The sequence below is a fragment of the Coregonus lavaretus genome, assembly GCF_964263955.1.
Source record: "Coregonus lavaretus genome assembly, chromosome: 10".
NCBI classification, from domain to species: Eukaryota; Metazoa; Chordata; class Actinopteri; order Salmoniformes; family Salmonidae; genus Coregonus; species Coregonus lavaretus.
The window spans coordinates 50430294-50450167 of NC_139997.1; the positions used below are offsets into that span (position 1 = coordinate 50430294).

General features: G+C 42.5%; 1 protein-coding gene across 6 annotated transcripts in view; it reads right to left on the minus strand.

Moving 5' to 3' along the window:
• Nucleotides 1-19874, minus strand: part of LOC311136519 (phosphatidylinositol-binding clathrin assembly protein-like) — a 54750-nt gene that overhangs the window by 13494 nt on the left and 21382 nt on the right. For 2 of the 6 annotated variants that reach the window (XM_084170676.1, XM_084170677.1), the window contains 10 exons: nucleotides 18042-18127; nucleotides 17298-17421; nucleotides 16885-17021; nucleotides 15398-15498; nucleotides 11336-11419; nucleotides 10588-10680; nucleotides 8946-9065; nucleotides 8718-8748; nucleotides 8367-8466; nucleotides 5236-5295 (listed from right to left, as the gene is read on the minus strand). In XM_084170676.1, coding sequence (XP_084026802.1) covers nucleotides 5236-5295; nucleotides 8367-8466; nucleotides 8718-8748; nucleotides 8946-9065; nucleotides 10588-10680; nucleotides 11336-11419; nucleotides 15398-15498; nucleotides 16885-17021; nucleotides 17298-17421; nucleotides 18042-18127 — 936 coding nt within the window. Of the gene's footprint in view, nucleotides 1-5235; nucleotides 5296-8366; nucleotides 8467-8717; nucleotides 8749-8945; nucleotides 9066-10587; nucleotides 10681-10931; nucleotides 11013-11335; nucleotides 11420-12012; nucleotides 12160-15397; nucleotides 15499-16884; nucleotides 17022-17297; nucleotides 17422-18041; nucleotides 18128-19874 lie in introns of all 6 variants that reach the window. The other 4 variants (XM_084170681.1, XM_084170678.1, XM_084170680.1 and 1 more) reach the window with 4 other exon arrangements.

Genomic DNA, 19874 nt, shown 5'->3' on the forward strand with positions numbered 1-19874 from the left:
CTCTAGGTAGAGTCTTGGTGGTTCCAAACTTCTTCCATTTAAGAATGATAAAGGCCACTGTGGTCTTGGGGACCTTCAATGCTGCAGACATTTTTTGGTACCCTTCCACAGATCTGTGCCTCGACACAATCCTGTCTTGGCGCTCTACCAACAATTCCTTCGACCTCATGGCTTGCTTTTTCTCTGACATGCACTGTCAACTGTGTGATCTTATATAGACAGGTGTGTGCCTTTCTAAATCATGTCCAATCAACTGAATTTACCACATTTGGACTCCGAAGTTGTAGAAACATCTCAAGGATGATCAATGGAAACAGGATGCATCTGAGCTCAATTTCGAGTCTCATAGCAAAGGGTCTGAATACTTATGTAAATAAAATGTTTGTTTTTTAATACATTTGCTGACATTTCTAAAAACCTGTTTTCACTTTGTCATTATGGGGTATTGTGTGTAGATTGATGAGGAAAATTTTAATTTAATCAATTTTAGAATAAGGCTGTAACGTAACAAAATGTCAAGGGATCTAAATACTTTCCGAATGCACGTAGGCTATGCGCAGCACTTCGTTCAATTTATCGAATCAGTTATAGTTTTCTTGCTCAAACCGCGAGCCCCACCTGTAAAACTCAGACATTTCTCTCAAAACACATGGATGTCGATTCGCATGGGACTAGTATTAGCAGAGGAAACAGTAAGTTATTCTGGTTAGTCAATGTCCAGATTTCAGCTTCCATTTAACTCATCTAAACAGTAGGCTACAGTTTCCTTGACATAGGCCTATTTGAAGTCTCGTTTTGTGATTGGCGAATTTGTATAGCGCCTCACAATCATCCTCTTTACAGTGGCGACGCGTCATTCAGGGCAGGTGGGGCAGAGCCGCATACATGAGTTAATAAAGCCGCATACAAACATGGTCTCTTTTTTGCTTTCTTGAGTAAGGCAGCTCCAAAATGCAGGTGTTTCAGCCTAGCTCAGTGCTTTCTGTGGTGGTGGGGCAGCCAGCAGAAAATACGGCGCGTAGGGGTTGGTAATGTTCTCTAGTTGCGCCGTGATTGGCTCAGTGTTCTGTCACTCATGGGGACACTACGTCACCGCAAAATCTACGGGTAGAGCTCGAAAATTCAAGCCCCTTGGGTGCTGCCATATACTTATATTAGAAGTGCCCATCCAAGAAGGCTCAAGGTCATTGGCCACAGATAAAATGTCAAATCACGTTATATCTACCGTAGCTTTGATTGGACTGATCATGTCAACATCATACTTTCAAAATCTTAGCTAGCAAGCTAGACAAGCAGTCAATCATGCATCAAGTCGGCAATCTACTGGCAAATCCTTTTCAGTCCTTGTCATATGAAGAGAAATTATACATAAAACGTATCAGTGCTCATCGGCCATAAACATTACACAACAAGTTGGAAATCGCAAATTCAACAATGAGTGCTAAGGCACCACTGCAGCCCCGGGTTCGATCCCAGGCTGTGACACAGCCTGCTGTGACCAGGAGACCCATGAGGCGGCGCACAATTGGCCCAGCGTCGTCCGGGTTAGGAGAGGGTTTGACTGGCCGGGATGTCCTTGTTTCATCGTGCTCTAGCGACAACTTGTGGCGGGCCGGGCACCTGCAAGCTGACTTCGGTCGTCAGTGTTTCCTCCAATACATTGGTACGGCTGGCTTCCGGGTTAAGCGTGCAGTGTGTCAAGAAGCAGTGCGGCTTGGCTCTTGACCTTCGCCGAGTCCGTAGGGGAGTTGCAGCGATGAGACAAGATCGTAACTACCAATTGGATATCAGGAAAAAGGGGGTAATGCCATCGGCCAGAAAAGTTTGAATACATTGGCCATGCTGTCAATCCAGCAGGACTTCTGCCGCGTTCAAAACAACTGGAAACTCGGAACTGGGAAATCTCAGACTTCAGTGAGTTAAAGACAACTGGGAACTGAAAACTAGCTCAGACTGGGAAAATACGAAAAATGTTTAAACGGTCATCCAACTCGGAATTCCATGTCGGGATTTCGGGCCTTTTTCTAGAGCCCACAAGAAGGACCGCCGCGCCACCTTCCTGTTCAAGTGAGCACAGCACAACAAGGTGAATCCAAAAATTTATTGTATGCTGCTGCATAAATGATATAATATGCCAGGGAGATATGTATCCTGCAGCAAAGAAAGTAATACTAAGTGTATGTTGTGTAGTAAGCTGTTAGTAGCCCATGTGCCTCACCCTAATAATTTGGTCCCTTTCCGCCTCATAATTTAGCCTACTGTTCTGACTTGGTGGTGCACACGTAGCCTATAGCCTGTTTTAGAGAAATATAATCATTGAATATTGTAAGAGCTTTCATTGTCCGCTTATATGCCCCCTTTATTTATCCTACGTTTCTGTCGCTGTATATTTCAAAAGAGCTTAACAAATAGTTATTGACTACATCCGTTCTAGCTCGCTCATTAACATCTTAATCCAAATTACGGATTGCCTCTTATCCGCTTGTCGTCCCCTTATGCCATAGTTTGTACATCTCAATTGTCAGTAGAAACCACATTTGTTTAAGCAAGTCAGCCATATCAGCTATGTTTTTTTTAAAGGCAGTAAATGAGGCTGAATTAACTGTTTAGCCAGGTGTAGCAGTGGTAAGGATTCACTACATGGTGCTGAAAAGAAAGCTCTGCTGTTGGGACAGCTTTATGTAGGCCCTAATAGTTTGTGGGCACCGTTATAGTGAAATTAATGTATTGTTTAGTGTTGTGTTGTGGGCTTTGCTGGCATGCATCCCATGTTTTTTTTTTTGTTGAGTTTGCCCAACCAAGATTTACATGCTAAAATCGCCACTGCTCTTTCACCACTTCAAATCTTTTCCAAACATTACTTTTCTGGCCCTCCCTTCTCTTTATTTTTTACTCTCCTTTTCCAGCTTTTGTCTAATTGAATTAAACATTTCAACAATATCCTTTTTGCCTCCGTGGACTGATAGTTTTTTCTGCCAGTTCCCAAAAGCATTATTTGGCGATTGGCTGTGTAGACAATTTGGCGCGCATACAGTTAAACCCTGCAATTTAGGCTTATCCACTAATACCAGAAAGCCTAAAAGAATGCAAGAAAAACCGCAATGTAGAATATATAAATTAATAAATCCTTATATGTATAATTATTTTGCAAAGTATTGTTTATCTTTATTCAACCTCCCGCCACCCACCCGCCCTTCAGCCACACAATATTTAATGACCTTAACCCCATCCACCCCTCAGATATAACCGTGGGACTGCGGGTTATGAGTCAACCCGCGCATCACTAAATGACTTGCCCAGGTAGTCCCTCCCCGTTTCAGTCCGTTTGATGCCGAATGAACATGAACCAGGGAGACGAGGCATCAGGCAGGGGATTCTAGCCCGGCTAAGCTCTGGTGGAGTTGAGTGAGTCAGAACAGGGAGTAGTCTTTACATAACCCATCATGCTGCAGTCAAAATCCGGCAGGCGGTGTCAGCTATCTCACACTGCCCTCTACGTCCACCCACCTAAGGAGCTGTTCGTGAACCTCAGGAAACAGCAAAGGGAGCACACCCCTATCCACATCGATGGGACCGCAGTGAAGGCGGAAAGCTTCAAGTTCCTCGGCGTACACATGACTGACAATCTGAAATGGTCCACCCACACAGTGTGGTGAAGAAGGTGCAATAGCGCCTCTTCAACCTCAGGAGGCTGAAGAAATTCGGCTTGGCCTCTAAGACCCTCACAAAATTTTACAGATGCACAATTGAGAGCATCCTGTCGGGCTATATCACCGCCTGGTACGGCAACTGCACCACCCGCAACCGCAGGGCTCTCCAGAGAGGGGTACGGTCTGCCCAACGCATCACCGGGGGCACACTGCCTGCCCTCCAGGACACCTACAGCACCCAATGTCACAGGAAGGCCAAAAAGATCATCAAGGACATCAACCACCCGAGCCATGGCCTGTTCACCCCACCATCATCCAGAAGGCGAGGTCAGTACAGGTGCATCAAAGTTGGGACCGAGAGACTGAAAAACATATTCTATCTCAAGGCCATCAGACTGTTAAATAGCCATCACTAGCCGGCTACCACCCGGTTACTCAACCCTGCACCTTAGAGGCTGCTGCCCTATATACATAGACATGGAATCACTTGTCACTTTAATAATGTTTACATATTGCTTTACTCATCTCACATGTATATACTGTATTCTATTCTACTGTATTTTAGTCAATGCCACTCCGACATTGCTCGTCCTAATATTTATATATTTCTTAATTCCATTATTTTAGATTTGTGTGTATTGTGGTGAATTGTTAGATACTACTGCACTGTTGGAGCTAGGAACACAAGCATTTCACTACACCCGCAATAACATCTGCTAAATATGTGTATGTGACCAATTTGATTTGATTAGGAACACCTTCCAAATATGGAGTTACACCCCCTTTTGCCCTTCGAACAGCCTCAATTCGTTGGGGCATGGACTCTACAAGGTGTCGAAAGTGTTCCACAGGGAGGCTGGCCCATGTTGACGCCAATATTTCCCACAGTTGTGTCAAGTTGGCTGGATGTCCTTTGGGTGGTGGACCATTCTTGATACACACAGGAAACTGTTGAGCCTGAAAAACCCAGCAGCGTTGCAGTTCTTGACACACTCAAACCGGTGCGCCTGGCACCTACTACCATACTCCGTTCAAAGGCACTTAAATCTTCACCCTCTGAATGGCACACAAACAAACAATCTATGTCTCAAGGCTTAAAAATCCTTCTTTAACCTATCTCCTCACCTTCATCTACACTGATTAAAGTGGATTTAACAAGTGACATCAATAAGGGATCATAGCTGTCACCTGGATTCACCTGGTCAGTCTGTCATGGAAAGAGCAGGTGCTCGTAATGTTTTGTACACAGTTTATGCTGGTGAAATTTAACATTTTGATCATTGCAAGGAGTTGGCCCTGTGGCCACTTTGAAAGCATAGGGATGGGCACCTTTGCATCGGAAGATCTGTATTCATAAAGTGTCTAGGATCAGGCCCCCTCTGTCCATTCCTTATAATCTAAAAGGCAAAACTGATCCTACAATGAGACGTTTTATGAACCCGAGCCCTGGAGTGAACCAGAGCTAAATGTGTGTGTCTGTCTATCTATATCTATATTTTTTTTTTTTAAGGTTCCGAGGCATGGCTGCATTAGCTTGAAAATAAGATCTCACCCCCCCCCCCCCCCAAAAAAAAAAAATACTTACCATTCCATATGCCATCATTCCCGTCGGCGTCGTTGCAGGGAAGGCCATGACAGATGGTGCCTGTGATGACAAGCAAAGATGATCACACAATAAACCAGGACACTCAGTCACTTTCACGCAAAGTTAGCATATAACTAAGTGTAAATAACGACAGTTTTATATTCATGTTTATTTAGTTCATTAATCACTTTTGCAAAATAACAGGTGCAAATGCTTAGTCAATTTGGTCCGTATAGTTCCCGCCTCTCCAGAAACAACCCACCTGAACAAAGTTGTCTTTGTTCATCTCTCAGACAAGCTACAATTGTCCCATTCACATGCAACACTTCAGTCACATTGCCTGCCTGCTTCCACTTTGGCAAGACTAATGGCACATCTGGGAAACATTTGGCATGCCTGTCCTTATTCCCCCTAGTTTACCCTTACAGTGTGTGTTAGGGTGAGAGAGAGAGCCCTGAAGCAAGAAGCTGTTACTTGCAGGTGCAGAGCTGCTCTTCTGAAAAAGACAGAGAAGGGGGGCTTTTATAGAGAAACTGCTAGACTCTCAAACAGCCCTCAGTGTAGTAACAAACCCCGATTTGTTTCAACATCACAGGCCATTCAGTTGCATGAAAAGGCACCCTCAGGAAGGAAATATTTAATTAGCAAATCAAGCCATTGAAAAACGGAAAGAATGAACAAGTGGACGTATATAAAACATAAATGTGGGTTTCATTACATAGTCAGCACTTGTTTCGATAGTCCAACAGCCATTTTTCAACTTCTCACATTGATCAAATGCTTTGCATAAAAGCATACTCGGCAGACAATATCGGCCATGCAAAACGATTGCAGACTTGAATAGGAAAATATGGAGGTAAATATCAGGTTCTGGAGAAGCTCACTCCCTGCTACTCTACCTCTGCATTAGTCATCATAGCCCAGCCCCTTCTGACATTTGACAACAACACTAAACACAATGAGATTTCAGGCCACGGAGTCCACTGTGGAAGGTTTAGCGTAAATCACAGTCAATTCAATGGGACAGAAACCATTCCTAGCAACCACTTTGTTGCATGGCAGTAAAGTTCTGATTCAAAGGACTCATCAGAAAGTGTTCAGGGTGAGGCGAAAAAACTAAAGTTTATGTTGCTTAAAACATTATTTGAAGTATCTGCGTTTTCCTAACACAAACTTTTGGAAACCAGTTTTGATTGAGTAGCCCAAAGGTTTACATCTTACAAGGCCATCTCAATCAAACATAACGCTTACAAATATTGGTGTACAGCAGTTTTTTTTGGGGGGATGTCAAGTATCAGGGAGACTGAACATCCAAACATCCAACAAGACAGCGACAATTTTTTTAAATCTGTATTTCCCTTCAAAACAATGGCCGCTTTCAACGGCTAGAAAAGGTGAGTGTCATTATTCTCGGTGACCAGGGTAACCACCGTAATGAAAAAACATTGACTTTTTTTGTCATTGATTTTACTACCATTAACCTGCCACTGAATTATCAGTTAGAATGTGGCAAATCTTAACTCTGGGTTTTCACCAGATACTATTTATAATGACCAAACGGAAAATCAGTAATTTTCAATGAAAGGAGGTGATGTGCGGAGACTTGACTGTTGGTGATGCTATCAGAGTTGCGCAAGGTTGAACTTTATGCAAATCATGAGCAAAGTCGCTTTGCAATAATAATCAAATCGTGGTAGGTCTCGCTAGCCAGCTTTGACACTGTGCTGGATAGGCTCCCAGCCAACATGCTGTTTTGCACACTGTTCAGAAGAAATAACCGCGAGGGAAAATCTAGGAGATGCCTTACAGCAAAGTAATATCTGGTTAAAACATAGCATAAAACATGTTAGTTATAGATCATACAGCTACCCAAGATCCTACCCCAGTTTCTCATCCTTCCTCCCATTGGCCTCAACAGTATCAATAGACAACGATAGCATGGTCTTTCGGCATATTTCCTTAACAGTGGACACTTGATAATAGCTGACTAGGCTATTTTTATTTTTTTAAAGAATGCTTATTTAACATTCTTATGGAACACTATACCCACTCACAAAACATTTATGGAAACCCTTCACTTGAACCTTCAGTCATGAGCTTGGATTACACCGTCTTAATAATGACATTTGAAAGTGTTGTGAACAGGCGAGATCAGCTTATGGAAACAGACCTTGCTAACTTTTACAGAGTTGGGGTGGTCTAGTGGTTAACACCACCACCCTCAACACATACGTGAAGGGCACACAGTAGCAAAACGTGCGTTCTTATTGTAGAAATTCAGATAGAGTCACCCTACTAAACTATATTGTCATGTTATGACTGTCATGATGTCATAACAGTTGTCATTATTATACAGGTCATTATCACCCTCATAATGCAGGCTCTGAGTAAGGTGTGACCACAAGTTCAATAAAAAAGACGGCAAAGGATTATAAAAAATTTCACTAGGTGTAACGACTGTCCATGGACGTATTCTTATAGTCTAGAGACATGTCGTTAGACCTAGTATAAACCAGCCTTTCGAGAACAAAGGGCTGAGCTGAGGAGGAGAGGTCAGTCATGACAGAACATGCAGTCGCATCTGTGTTAGATTGAAGTCAGCAGGTCGTAAGGCGCCCACGGTGCAGACCGCAGGGTGGGTGATGAGTGACCCAGGCCTCTTGGCCCACAAGTCAGAGAGAACGCTTGGCTGGGTGAATGTGTGGGATTAATACCAGGCATGCCAGCTTTGGTCAAAGAGCAAGAAATGTTACAACCATTGAGACTTACGTATTGTGGGAAATGCATTCCGTTCTGTATTTTTTCCCCAGGAGAACAATTATACAATGCAGCAGACATTTGAGACGGAGATTAGAAAATATTGTAAGAATAAAAAAAATACAAGTTTAGTTCACACAGTAAAAACAAACACACACACTAACAAAGGCAGTTGGTGCTTTCTGTCCATATGATCCGTATGCACCAGGAACTTAAACCAAGCAGCGTTTGGGTTGAATAAACAATTCCAAAAGCAGATGAGATAATGGCACATTTCCTTTCATAAATCGTATAATTTATATTGATCAATGCATTCAAAAAAATTTATCAGAACTTTAGAAACTATAGTTAAGACTTATACTGAACAAACCTACCATGGTGGCAGGGTTCCATGTGGTAGAGGGAGCAGTCTTTGGTTGCCAATTGTTTCCACCTGTCAACTTCTTCTCACCAGGCTGACTCCAATGAATATCACTAAATAAATATTTGAAATGTTAATTATTTTCATTTAACTGCCACATCAGTATGGTAAATAAAAGTTCCCTGTAGCTCAGTTGGTAGAGCATGGCGCTTGCAACGCCAGGGTTGTGGGTTCGTTTCCCACAGGGGGCCAGTATGAAAATGTATGCACTCACTAACTGTAAGTCACTCTAGATAAGAGTGTCTGCTAAATGACTAAAATGTAAAAAAAAGTGATTCCAGTTTAGTTATCATTGCATTCTTACTTTTTTGCCACACCATTGCCAATTCCCAAATCTGAAAAGGAAAGAGAATGCATTGTCAGTTGAGTGCATAGAGCCACTGACTTGACAGTGTCCAATAAAGCTGGCATGTGACACTTCATCTGGAAGCTGGTCAGCTAAAAATGTTGAGTATCCATCAATAGCACATATGCAGTGGACCAGTATAGTAAAGTGGGAGAAAGGTCTAAGAAGCATGTTAATGATACATACTGCCCACAAGGTTGGCCAAGGACGAGTCCAGGTCATCAGACACAAGCTTCCCAGGCTGCTGCCCGCAGGGGGTTAGCACCTGGCTGGGCGAGGAGGCCACTGTGGGTATGAGGATGCCACCTAAAACATTGTTTTAAAAGAAAAAAGGGGGCAGGGTGGAGGGTAGGAGAGTAAAAACAAGGTAGTAAAAGAACGCCACAGACGACACACAACAACAACACACAACACCAGAGACGAAACAGGTAAGAGGATGTTGGTTAACGTGAGCAAAATGGGAAGCAGGTGTCGCATGTGAAAATTACAATGAAGTTGCTGGCTGACCAGGACTAAGGAGTATGTAGTCAACTCACCCAGTCATGCATATGCCATGCAAAAGCCAAGGGCCAAAGTGTGTGTTCACCCAATGAACAAGGGAGAGAAACAAAACATTGGTGAGATTGTGAGCGAAGCGCCCCAAAATCCACACATTACATTCATGTGTACATTCTCTTCACTAAAACTTTATTGAGCACCAAAAGGCACTTTGCTGCCAAATGCACCCATCGGTGACGTGCTTATGACTCCATAGGCATAACTACTCAGGGGCAGTAGGCTATATTGAGAGAGATTGAAATAGTGCCAATACTAATTTCCTAAGCTCTTCCATTTTCCTTAAAGATCATGCAAGATTAGACAATGTGATGGAGGAATAAAATGACTAGCTGGACTTTAAAGGAATAATATACTAAAAAACGTAAAAATCATGCATTTTACATCCTATGATGTATCATGGAATGTTTTTGATTTCCAGAAAGTGCTTTATCTTGGAGACAGTTGTAATAAAAATGGACCAAGTACTAATACTGGCTGTATTTTGAAAGTTATACATCTTGAAAACTTGATTGCTGACATGCAAAACATTCTGGGACTATATCAATATGAATGAAACAAATACCAAAATATAGTTTTGTTGTGTTATGTTACAGTGTAATGCTGAGGAAAGCAGTACCCTGAGTCTTTGGGTTCTATTCATGACAAACTGCCATGTTGCAGGCCCCGGCAGTGAAAGACTTCAAGAAGTGCTAGCTAAAGAAGCTCAAAAGGCACTATAGCAGACCTTGCCAGTTCTGAAACCCGCCATGTCTCGAATGACGGACAAGTAATTGAAAATAGTGCATGTGAATCCCTGAGGGAAGTCTGTGCTTTCCCATCCAAAATAGCACCAAAAAAATATCTAACATAATCATGAATACCGGTACTTATTTTGGAAAACTTTGAAGCAAATCATTCATGCCCATATTTCATGGTGGTAAATTTTCTCAATCATTGATCAAGCACTCGCTGCAATTATTTTGAAGTAATTTCCAAAACATCCAATCCCCAAGCACTGCGATGGCCCATGAGGTGAGTTGCCACCAGTCATGAGGCGAGTTGGACCCAGTGGGCAGCAGAGTGGATGTGGCGCCCATGGGAGAAGCATTATGTTGCCCCTAGACACTGTTCTAAGTTCAGCTTTGTGATTCCCCCCTGATGGTTAAGGTTCGAATTAGGAGAGGGTAAGCTGATCCTTGAGCTGTGCCGAAGGGTAACTTCTATGTGGAGCTTGTGCATGTGATGAGAGGGATAGGGAGTTGGGAGAGGTAGGGGGATGTGTGATCTTTACCAGCAGAGTCCACGTTGTTACCAAACACAGAGTCAAAGTCGACATTAAGGCCTCTGGCGGTCTGAGGCTGCGGGGTGGGAGATGCTGAGAACCCTGGGTCAAAGGAAGCAGAAGAGGGTTGGGGGCTGATATTAGTTGAGGCATTAATCAAGCCATTAAGCTTTCTGGTGCAAAATGGAAGTATTTCTTTCACTTGTTAACTTAAGTATGATGGTTCCACCATCTTCAGCCATCTTGCGGACACCCTTCTTGTCCATTCAAATCTATTCTGTACACCCAAGTTTTCTTTTCGGGCCAGAGATAAGACAAGGGGACAGTAGGAATGGCAAGCCCCAGGTACTTACCTCCAAATAGACCTGCTACAGCGGGGGGCTCAGATTGAAAGAGAGGAGTGGTAGGGTAAGATGCTGGCCCACAGAAGGAGTCTGACACACAACCAGAGCCAAGCAGGAGGAATGGACAGCAAACAGAGGGGGTTTTAGAAGGCACGTTGAGAAACAAGATGAATGAAAAGTATAGTTCCAGAAAAGTACGTGCAGAAGAAGATAGTCAAAATTGAAAAGTAAAATCTAGCAGAGCAGTTTGTGAAAAGGAAGGAATTCTTCAAAAAGCCAAACGCAAAACACTAGCACTAAAAGCAAACGGCAATCAGGAAAGCAAGTAGACTAGAGCAAACATGAACCCGGCGTAGGTTCAGGGTCCTATGTTTCCAGAAAACATAGGTCAGTTGGATTCCCCATCATAGTACCTGAGATAAACTGCTCTATCCGCACTGTGTGCTCATGATCAGATGCAATGGAGGTGCTTGAATCAATAAAGGGATTGTAATGATCTGGAGAATCAAAAATATAATACAAAATAAATATAAAATTCAAGCAACAATGTGATTGTTTTCCTTATCACTTTAAAAATTCAAAAACAAGTGACAGAAGTCTTATGTTACATTATATGCTATGAACATACATGGGTAAGGAAACAGAGTGAATGTAAATATTGTGTCATCATGGCACACAGTCAAACCAAAGCAAATAATATACTGTAAGGGTTTTAGGTAATGGTGCTAGCAATTGACAAAGACCACACGGTCGAAATGCATCAGCTTTTTAAAAATAAAAGAGCACCATGAACTTAAAACATTGTTGGTGAGGTCATTTATGGGAGATGCTTTCACCTTTCCTTATTTGGAATACCAAGGATCTACAATGTCTCCGATAAGCACCGGATTCCTGAAAGAACGTTGGTAGCGCCAGCACATCAAACCACTACATCACATACCGTATGTAAACACAATCACATGCACCCACACAGCTTGAGTTGGAAATACTAGGAGAAAGAGGGCATAATGGTGCATGCAGGCTGAATATGACAATGGGCACAATTTGACAACGCCACCATAATAGAGAAATAAAGAAAAATTTTGTTTACCACCAAACATTTCATGACTGGGTGTCCTAGAACTAACACCATCGGAAGATTCAACAGGTAGGTGGACAGCATCAACAACAGGGTGTGATAGGAAAGGGTTAAAGTTTGGAATGGAGTCGTAGACAGCTTCTGTAGAAATGAAAGGATCTACACAGGCAAAGGGAACAAACAGAAGAAGAGAACCGGGAGATGTTAGTAGAGGACGATGAGTCAGGTTAAACGAAGCGTGCAGAAACACAACACAGGGTGCGGCAGAACATAAATCCCATGCCAGAATTCTTCATGAACTGTGAGTTTTCGTATCACAAATACTCAAAGTATCATTGCAAGGAGATAAAACAGCCTTATGTTGTCACCCAGAGTCACAATAATTGTATCTAAGCTATAGCAAGCAATATGACATGAAGCAGGTTCTTTCATCACATGCATCTAACCCCATAGTGTGTTTACACCAAAGGCTATATACTAAACATGTGCACCAGTCCAAAATGTTGACTTGACATGAAACAAAGACAGCGCCTTAAAAGGGACACGTCGGGATTTTGGCAGAGGCCCTTTATCTACTTCCCCAGAGTCAGATGAACTTGTGGATACCATATTTATGTCTCTGTGTCCAGTATAAAGGAAGTTAGAGGTACTTCCGCGAACCAGTCCTAACTAGCATTAGTTCAATGACTGGAAGTCTATGGGTATAGACTTCCAGTCATTGCGCTAACGCTAGTTAGCATTGGCTTGCGAAAGTACCTCTAACTTCCTTCATACTAGACACAGAAACATACAAATGGTATCCACTAGTTCTTCTGACAAGTACATCTGGAAACCAAATATTAAAATTGAACCAATGCAGCACATTTGTTGTAAAGGTTTTTAAAAAGTATACTTGATAAAACTATAAAAACCTGGAACTTTGCAGGACCGGCAAAAAGTAACAGTAAATTCACACTGTATGTCACAGTATGAGAGAACCACCACTCCCTCAATGACTACAGTATTAGAATAAAACACAACAAAGAACAATGTTTTTAGTTGAGGGACACCAAACTTGGTGTATTTGTAAGTGAAAAGACAAACACAGTTAGGTTGGTTTGTATCTAATCATTTCAACCTTATCATTATTTACTTTCCATTGACACAAGACCCTGAATTCCAAAGCACACACAACATTACAAGGCACTCAAGATAAAGGTGCCTCTTAATTTGGCACCTCCGTCATGAAGTTTAAATACCAATGCCATGAATGACAACCGGAACAGTCAAGTCTAGCTCCCCTGTAGCTCAGTTGGTAGAGCATGGTGCTTGCGACGCCAGGGTTGTGGGTTCGTTTCCCACGGGCGGCCAGTATGAAAATGTATGCACTCACTAACTGTAAGTCGCTCTGGATAAGAGCGTCTGCTAAATGACTAAAATGTAATGAATGAAGGACAAAAGGTGTCATAGCAATCAGGTAAATTAATAACTTGAATAATACTATGAATAAATAAGTTTACAGTCATGATACAAATGGGCCAGAGTTGCTGACAGTTTGTCTAGCAAACTACCTAACTGTGATTTAACTGTTGATCGACTTTAGCTGATATTAAGAGAGCGGCCTTACCACCCAATTTCTAATTCAAGTTCACCAATAGCTTTCAGGAGTTAGGTCAAATACACAAGTTACAGTACCTTGCAAAAGTATTCATCCCCCTTGGCGTTTTTCCTATTTTGTTGCATTACAATCTGTAATTTAAATGGATTTTTATTTGGATTTCATGTAATGGACATACACAAAATAGTCCAAATTGGTGAAGTGGAATGAAATAAATAACGGAAAAGCGGTGCGTGCATATGTATTCACCCCCTTTGCTATGAAGACCCTAAAGATCTGGTGCAACCAATTACCATGCATACAACTGTTCTGAAAGGCCCCAGAGTCTGCAACACCACTAAGCAAGGGGCACCACCAAGCAAGGGGCACCACCAAGCAAGCGGCACCATAAAGACCAAACAGGTCAGGGACAAAGTTGTGGAGAAGTACAGATCAGGGTTGGGTTATAAAAAAATATCATTAACTTTGAACATCCCACGGAGCACCATTAAATCCATTATTAAAAAATTGAAAGAATATGGCACCACAACAAACCTGCCAAGAGAGGGCCACCCACCAAAACTCACGGACCAGGCAAGGAAGGCATTAATCAGAGAGGCAACAAAGAGACCAAAGATAACCCTGAAGGAGCTGCAAAGCTCCACAGCAGAGATTGGAGTATCTGTCCATAGGACCACCTAAAGCCGTACACTCCACAGAGCTGGGCTTTACGGAAGAGTGGCCAGAAAAAAGCCATTGCTTAAAGAAAAAAATAAGCAAACACGTTTGGTGTTCGCCAAAAGGCAAGTGGGAGACTCCCCAAACATATGGAAGAAGGTACTCTGGTCAGATGAGACTAAAATTGAGCTTTTTGGCCATCAAGGAAAACGCTATGTCTGGCGCAAACCCAACACCTCTCATCACCCCGAGAACACCATCCCCACAGTGAAGCATGGTGGTGGCAGCATCATGCTGTGGGGATGTTTTTCCATCGGCAGGGACTGGGAAACTGGTCAGAATTGAAGGAATGATGGATGGCGCTAAATATAGAGAAGTTCTTGAGGGAAACCTGTTTCAGTCTTCCAGAGATTTGAGACTGGGACAGAGGTTCACCTTCCAGCAGGACAATGACCCTAAGCATACTGCTAAAGCAACACTCGAGTGGTTTAAGGGGACACATTTAAATGTCTTGGAATGGCCTAGTCAAAGCCCAGATCTCAATCCAATTGAGAATCTGTGGTATCATTTAAAGATTGCTGTACACCAGTGGAACCCATCCAACCTGAAGGAGCTGGAGCAGTTTTGCCTTGAAGAATGGGCAAATATCCCAGTGGCTAGATGTGCCAAGCTTATAGAGACATACCCCAAGAGACTTGCAGCTGTAATTACTTCAAAAGGTGGCTCTACAAAGTACTGACTTTGGGGGGGGGGGGGTGAATAGTTATGCACGCTCAAGTTCTGTTTTTTTGTCTTATTTCGAATCTTCAAAGTGGTAGGCATGTTGTGTAAATCAAATGATACAAACCCCCCCCAAAAAAATCTGGTTAATTCCAGGTTGTAAGGCAACAAAATAGGAAAAATGCCAAGGGGGGGTGAATACTTTCGCAAGCCACTGTATATCCCCCACCAGCAAACTTAAGTTAATAAGCTGTTTAAGTAGGCACAGGCTTGCTTGGACATGTATCCACTATGACATTTGTACAGGCCTATCACATTAGTTTACCCAGAGAAATACAATGAAAGAGTGTGTGTGTGTCTGTATGTATGTAGAGTCAATAAGGGGTGTAAAACAGGCATCCACGGTGTGACGGGAGCTCTCACCTCCCCATGTGTTGGCTGTCGGTAGGCCACTGGAGATGGGCAGTGCCTGCTGCTGAAACGCAGGCTGCAAGTCCAGCAGGTCGCTCGCCGCCTTGGAAGTGCTTGAGTGGGGAGGAGGAAGAGAAGTAGAAAAGACAAAAAGACACAGTCTCCCAAAAGCAAAACCCCAAACTCTACCGTAGCCTTTTCAAAAGGTTTTCATAACGCTCAAGGTAGAAGTTGTATCTAGCAGAGGATGGGGGGGGGGGGGGGGGGAAACTTTCTACCTATTCCTTACTCCCACCCCTCACCTACAAAAAAAAGGGTTAAAACAATCCCAAACATTTTAAGCACACACACTGAAGACAAACTCTGCAGTCATTTTTAAGCAGTCGAGTGGGAGAAACGGTGGTCTCTCTGAAAGTCACATGCAATCAATACCCTCTGTACAGCCAGAAAGGCTCCTTGAACAGCTACCATGATCTGCTTCTAACATGGGAATGCAATACGTTCTAGCCGTGCAGTTAAGCAACAGCACCCTTGCCATTCACCTTTACGTTGGAGCTACAATTGAATAATTCTTATTTTTAATGCTTACATTTATGCATGAGATTATTTTTGAGAAGTACATTGACATTCGTGCAGCTGTGGCACTACAGATGCGTTCCACTGGCATCAGTTTCATTAGGTGGGCAAAGGCACAGGAAGGAGCGTGTAAGAATAGATGGGCAGGCCTATTAATAGTGTTTGGCTCTATGGTTACATAGCACTGACTGTCTAGTCTGGCTTCTCTAGGAATAGGCCCTGAGCTACTGAGCAGTGGCTTGCTAGTGTGGAATGAGGGGGAGGTTTGCCCAGTCTAAATTCAACAACCTCAACCACTAGGCTATTATTAATTCCCCACTCAAAGATCTGAAACAACTGAATGGGTAAGCAAATATAAACATAAGATACTATTCCCTATAGGGCTCTCGTCAAAGGTAGTGTACTTTATAGGGAATAGGGTGCCATTTGGGACATAACCATAAACTCCACAAGGAGCTATAATTATATCAGTGCCTGGGCACTATGCATGTAACCTAGTATTTCGGCCAACTCCGCCACTTTTACATTAATGTGCGTGTGCGCTGGAATGTTGATGTGTACTTAACAGAATGTAATTACAATAGTAGACATGGGTACATAAAACCACTACAGATAACTGCCAAAATGAAGGAAACACCAACATAGTGTCTTAGTAGGGCGTTGGGCAACCACGAGCCAGTACAGCTTCGATGCACCTTGGCATAGATTCTACAAGTGTCTGGAACTTTATCGGAGGGATGCTACACCATTCTTCCAGGAGAAATTCCATCATTTGGGGTTTTGTTGATGGTGGTGGAAAACGCTGTCTCAGGCACCACTCCAGAATCTCCCATAAGAGTTCCATTGGGTTGAGATCTGGTGACTGAGACAGCCATGTGTGGCATGGATATGGCTAAGGGCTAGGATAGAATGGGTGCTCTCACCTGTTTGTGAAGCTGGGCGTGGAGAAGAGGTCGATGGCCGGTGCTGTGTTGATGGTCCCTCCGTCCATGGACATAGGGGAGGCAGCCGTGGTGGCAGAGAAAGAAGGCCCCTTCTGGAGTTCCTTTAGACGATGCTCCTAAGTGGAACAGGACAAATTCAACAAAACCGAACACCCAGGCCTACCTACAGTATACTGGCCAGATCAATTAAAATACAAGCTCTGAAAATGTTAATTTTTAACTTAATTTAAATGGCGGTAGGGAGTCACTGGAATCATCAGGCAATGACTGATGACCTCATGAGAACAACCTATGAGCTAAAAAAAAGATCCCAAAATGCTGAAAAGCCAGAACAGATTAAACCCAGTAGGGCAATAAGCAGAGAGAGCGAGGGCACTAGAAGGAAAATGTACCTTCAGCGCTTTTAGGCGAGCCTGCTCTTCCTCCAGAGCTGCCTGTTTTTCCCTCTCGTCCACTTTGGTGAAAGATATGCCCGTGTTGGCCAGAGAGGAGACGGCGTTGGAGAGTGTGCTAGCCCTTGATGGACAGAAAAAGAGGAAGCGAGAGAGAGACAGGGGTCAGTTAGTGGGGGGGGGAAATTGTCAAAAGTGCTGTGCTGGCATTAGCAGAGTTCTACAAGCTCAGTAATAGAAAGTGGTGCATATTTTTACAACTGCACTTTGATAGTTGAGGGCTACAATACTAAACAGGAGGTTGGCATAACATAGAAAGGATTTCTGCTTGAGTGGGATAGTTCCATTTTATAATACACTAAACAGAAAACCTGTATGAGCACTGATGGTCAGTGCACATAATTATAGTGCATTCAAAAGACACAAAAAAGAAACAAAAATCTAATGCCCCTGATATTATTAACAATATAGGACTTGCATAGATTGAAGATAAAAACACTGCAACTGTAGCTCCCGGTGCATTTGTCAATATTTTCAAGGAAACAACTGGCAAAACACAAATGAAAAGCATACATCGGACCACAGTAACAAAACATATTGTTGGGATTGCTGCCCACCAACAAACACGTCAGCTCCAACTCAAACCCACTTGCTAAATGTGGTGTCTGAGCAAACAGGCTTTGTCTGAGTGGACTGCATTGTACTGGGAGTTGGCAGTGAGCAAAGGGAAGGGAAAAGGCCTACCTGCTGGCTGCTGTTGAATCTTTCACCTTCTTCCCTTCTAAAGAAGCCAAATGCTGCTCCAAGGCATCTAAGAGGCTACTGGGGGCCTATGATAATGGAAAGACACAGTGAGTTCAAAGTTTGGAGGAACATTTTTTAAAATCACAACCAGGTAACAGCAGACGGAAACACAAACAGTAAGCATGCTCAGCTATTTCACAATGCACACAAAGAGAACGTACTAGGCTTACAAAACACAGAAAGAGAGTGAGATACAGATACTTACACAAACTGTTATCTGAAGATGGAAAGTTAAGGAAAGATACAGAATATAAAGGTGGTAATTGTCAGAGATAATAAAATAGGTTTTGGGAGAAAAAAGGTACCTACTGTAACTAAAGGAATATCTATTTAAATCCAAAACCGTCCAAATACAAAGCAAAAATGAGGGACCTTGTAAAATACTGCTTGTCTTGGTAAAGCACCATCTGAACATGGTCATAAGAAAAGTAAAAACATAATGTTAAACTTGTTATTCTATGATTAGATATGTAAGTGAGAGATATACAGGTAAATGCCAAAATAAAGGAAACCCTTGAGTAAATTATGTATACAAAGTATATTAAAAGCAGGTGCTTCCACATCGATGTGGTTCCTGAGTTAATTAAGCAATTAACAGTCCATGTATAAAAATGCCCAGTTGCCCATTATTTTGGCTACCATGGGGGGGGGGGGGGGTTAAATCCTCTTAAATGTAACTAAATGTAATCTACGTAATCACCAAAAGTAATTATTTATCATGAGAGGGCCATAAACAATAACTAATAATGCTGCATACTCTAAGAAAGGTTACAATCTCACCTTTCTGGTAAAAATAGTTATAAATTGCTGAGGTGTAGTCACTTTTGAGGACACAAGCTCAAGTAAACAGTACAAATATGATCAAATGACATTTTATATATTACTTATTTCCTATTCAACAAAACTGTATGAATAATAATCAATTTATAAAACAACTAAGATTACACCTTCCTTATAACTGTAAAATACATTTGTATATTTCATGTTAGAGAAAATGTGCATATTTTCTAAAAGGTCTCTCTTGATCAAAACGTCTGCCCACATCGCTGTGAACGTCACAGAGCTCTAGCTTGCCTTCCTGAACTCGCTACGAACTCACCATTCATCTCATATTAATCTTGTCCATCTATGACAAACAAAGTGTTTGTTTAAAATCTATAAATCATTTTAGATTACTGGCTATAAAACCGATCTCTGAAGTCCAAAGAGCGAATGAAATGGTAGGAGGGACATCCTAGCTTCAAGTGGAGTCAGATTTCACATCCTGCTTCATACAGGCAGAATAGACATACTCCTGCGTCCGTGAGAATCAGGGCTACCACTCAATGCAAGCCGCTTCGTTCTTCGGTGTCCACAGATACATTTATCAGAGGAAATGTCGGTCGGAATCGGTACCAGAACCATGCAGGTCCCCTAAACAGGGGACTTTATATTGTTTTAGTTAAAGGGTGTGGCTACCGGAAATCCCCACAAGGATAGTAAAACAAGGAAAATTCTCCCTCCTGGGGACATTTCCCAGGTCCCCATGAGGACAAAGGCTATTTTAGGCTTAGAGGTTAGGTTTAGTGTTAGCAGTTAAGGTTAGAATTAGGGTAAGGTTTAGGGAAAATAGGAGTGTAAATACATTTTAGGTCCCCACAAGGATGGTAAAACATATGCTGTGTGTGTGTGTGTGTGTGTGTCAGTCACCAGGGCCCAGTTTTTGATCTGAATTTCACCTATCGGATAGGATTAAATGCATAGGAATAGAATGAATAGAGGGGACGAATCATT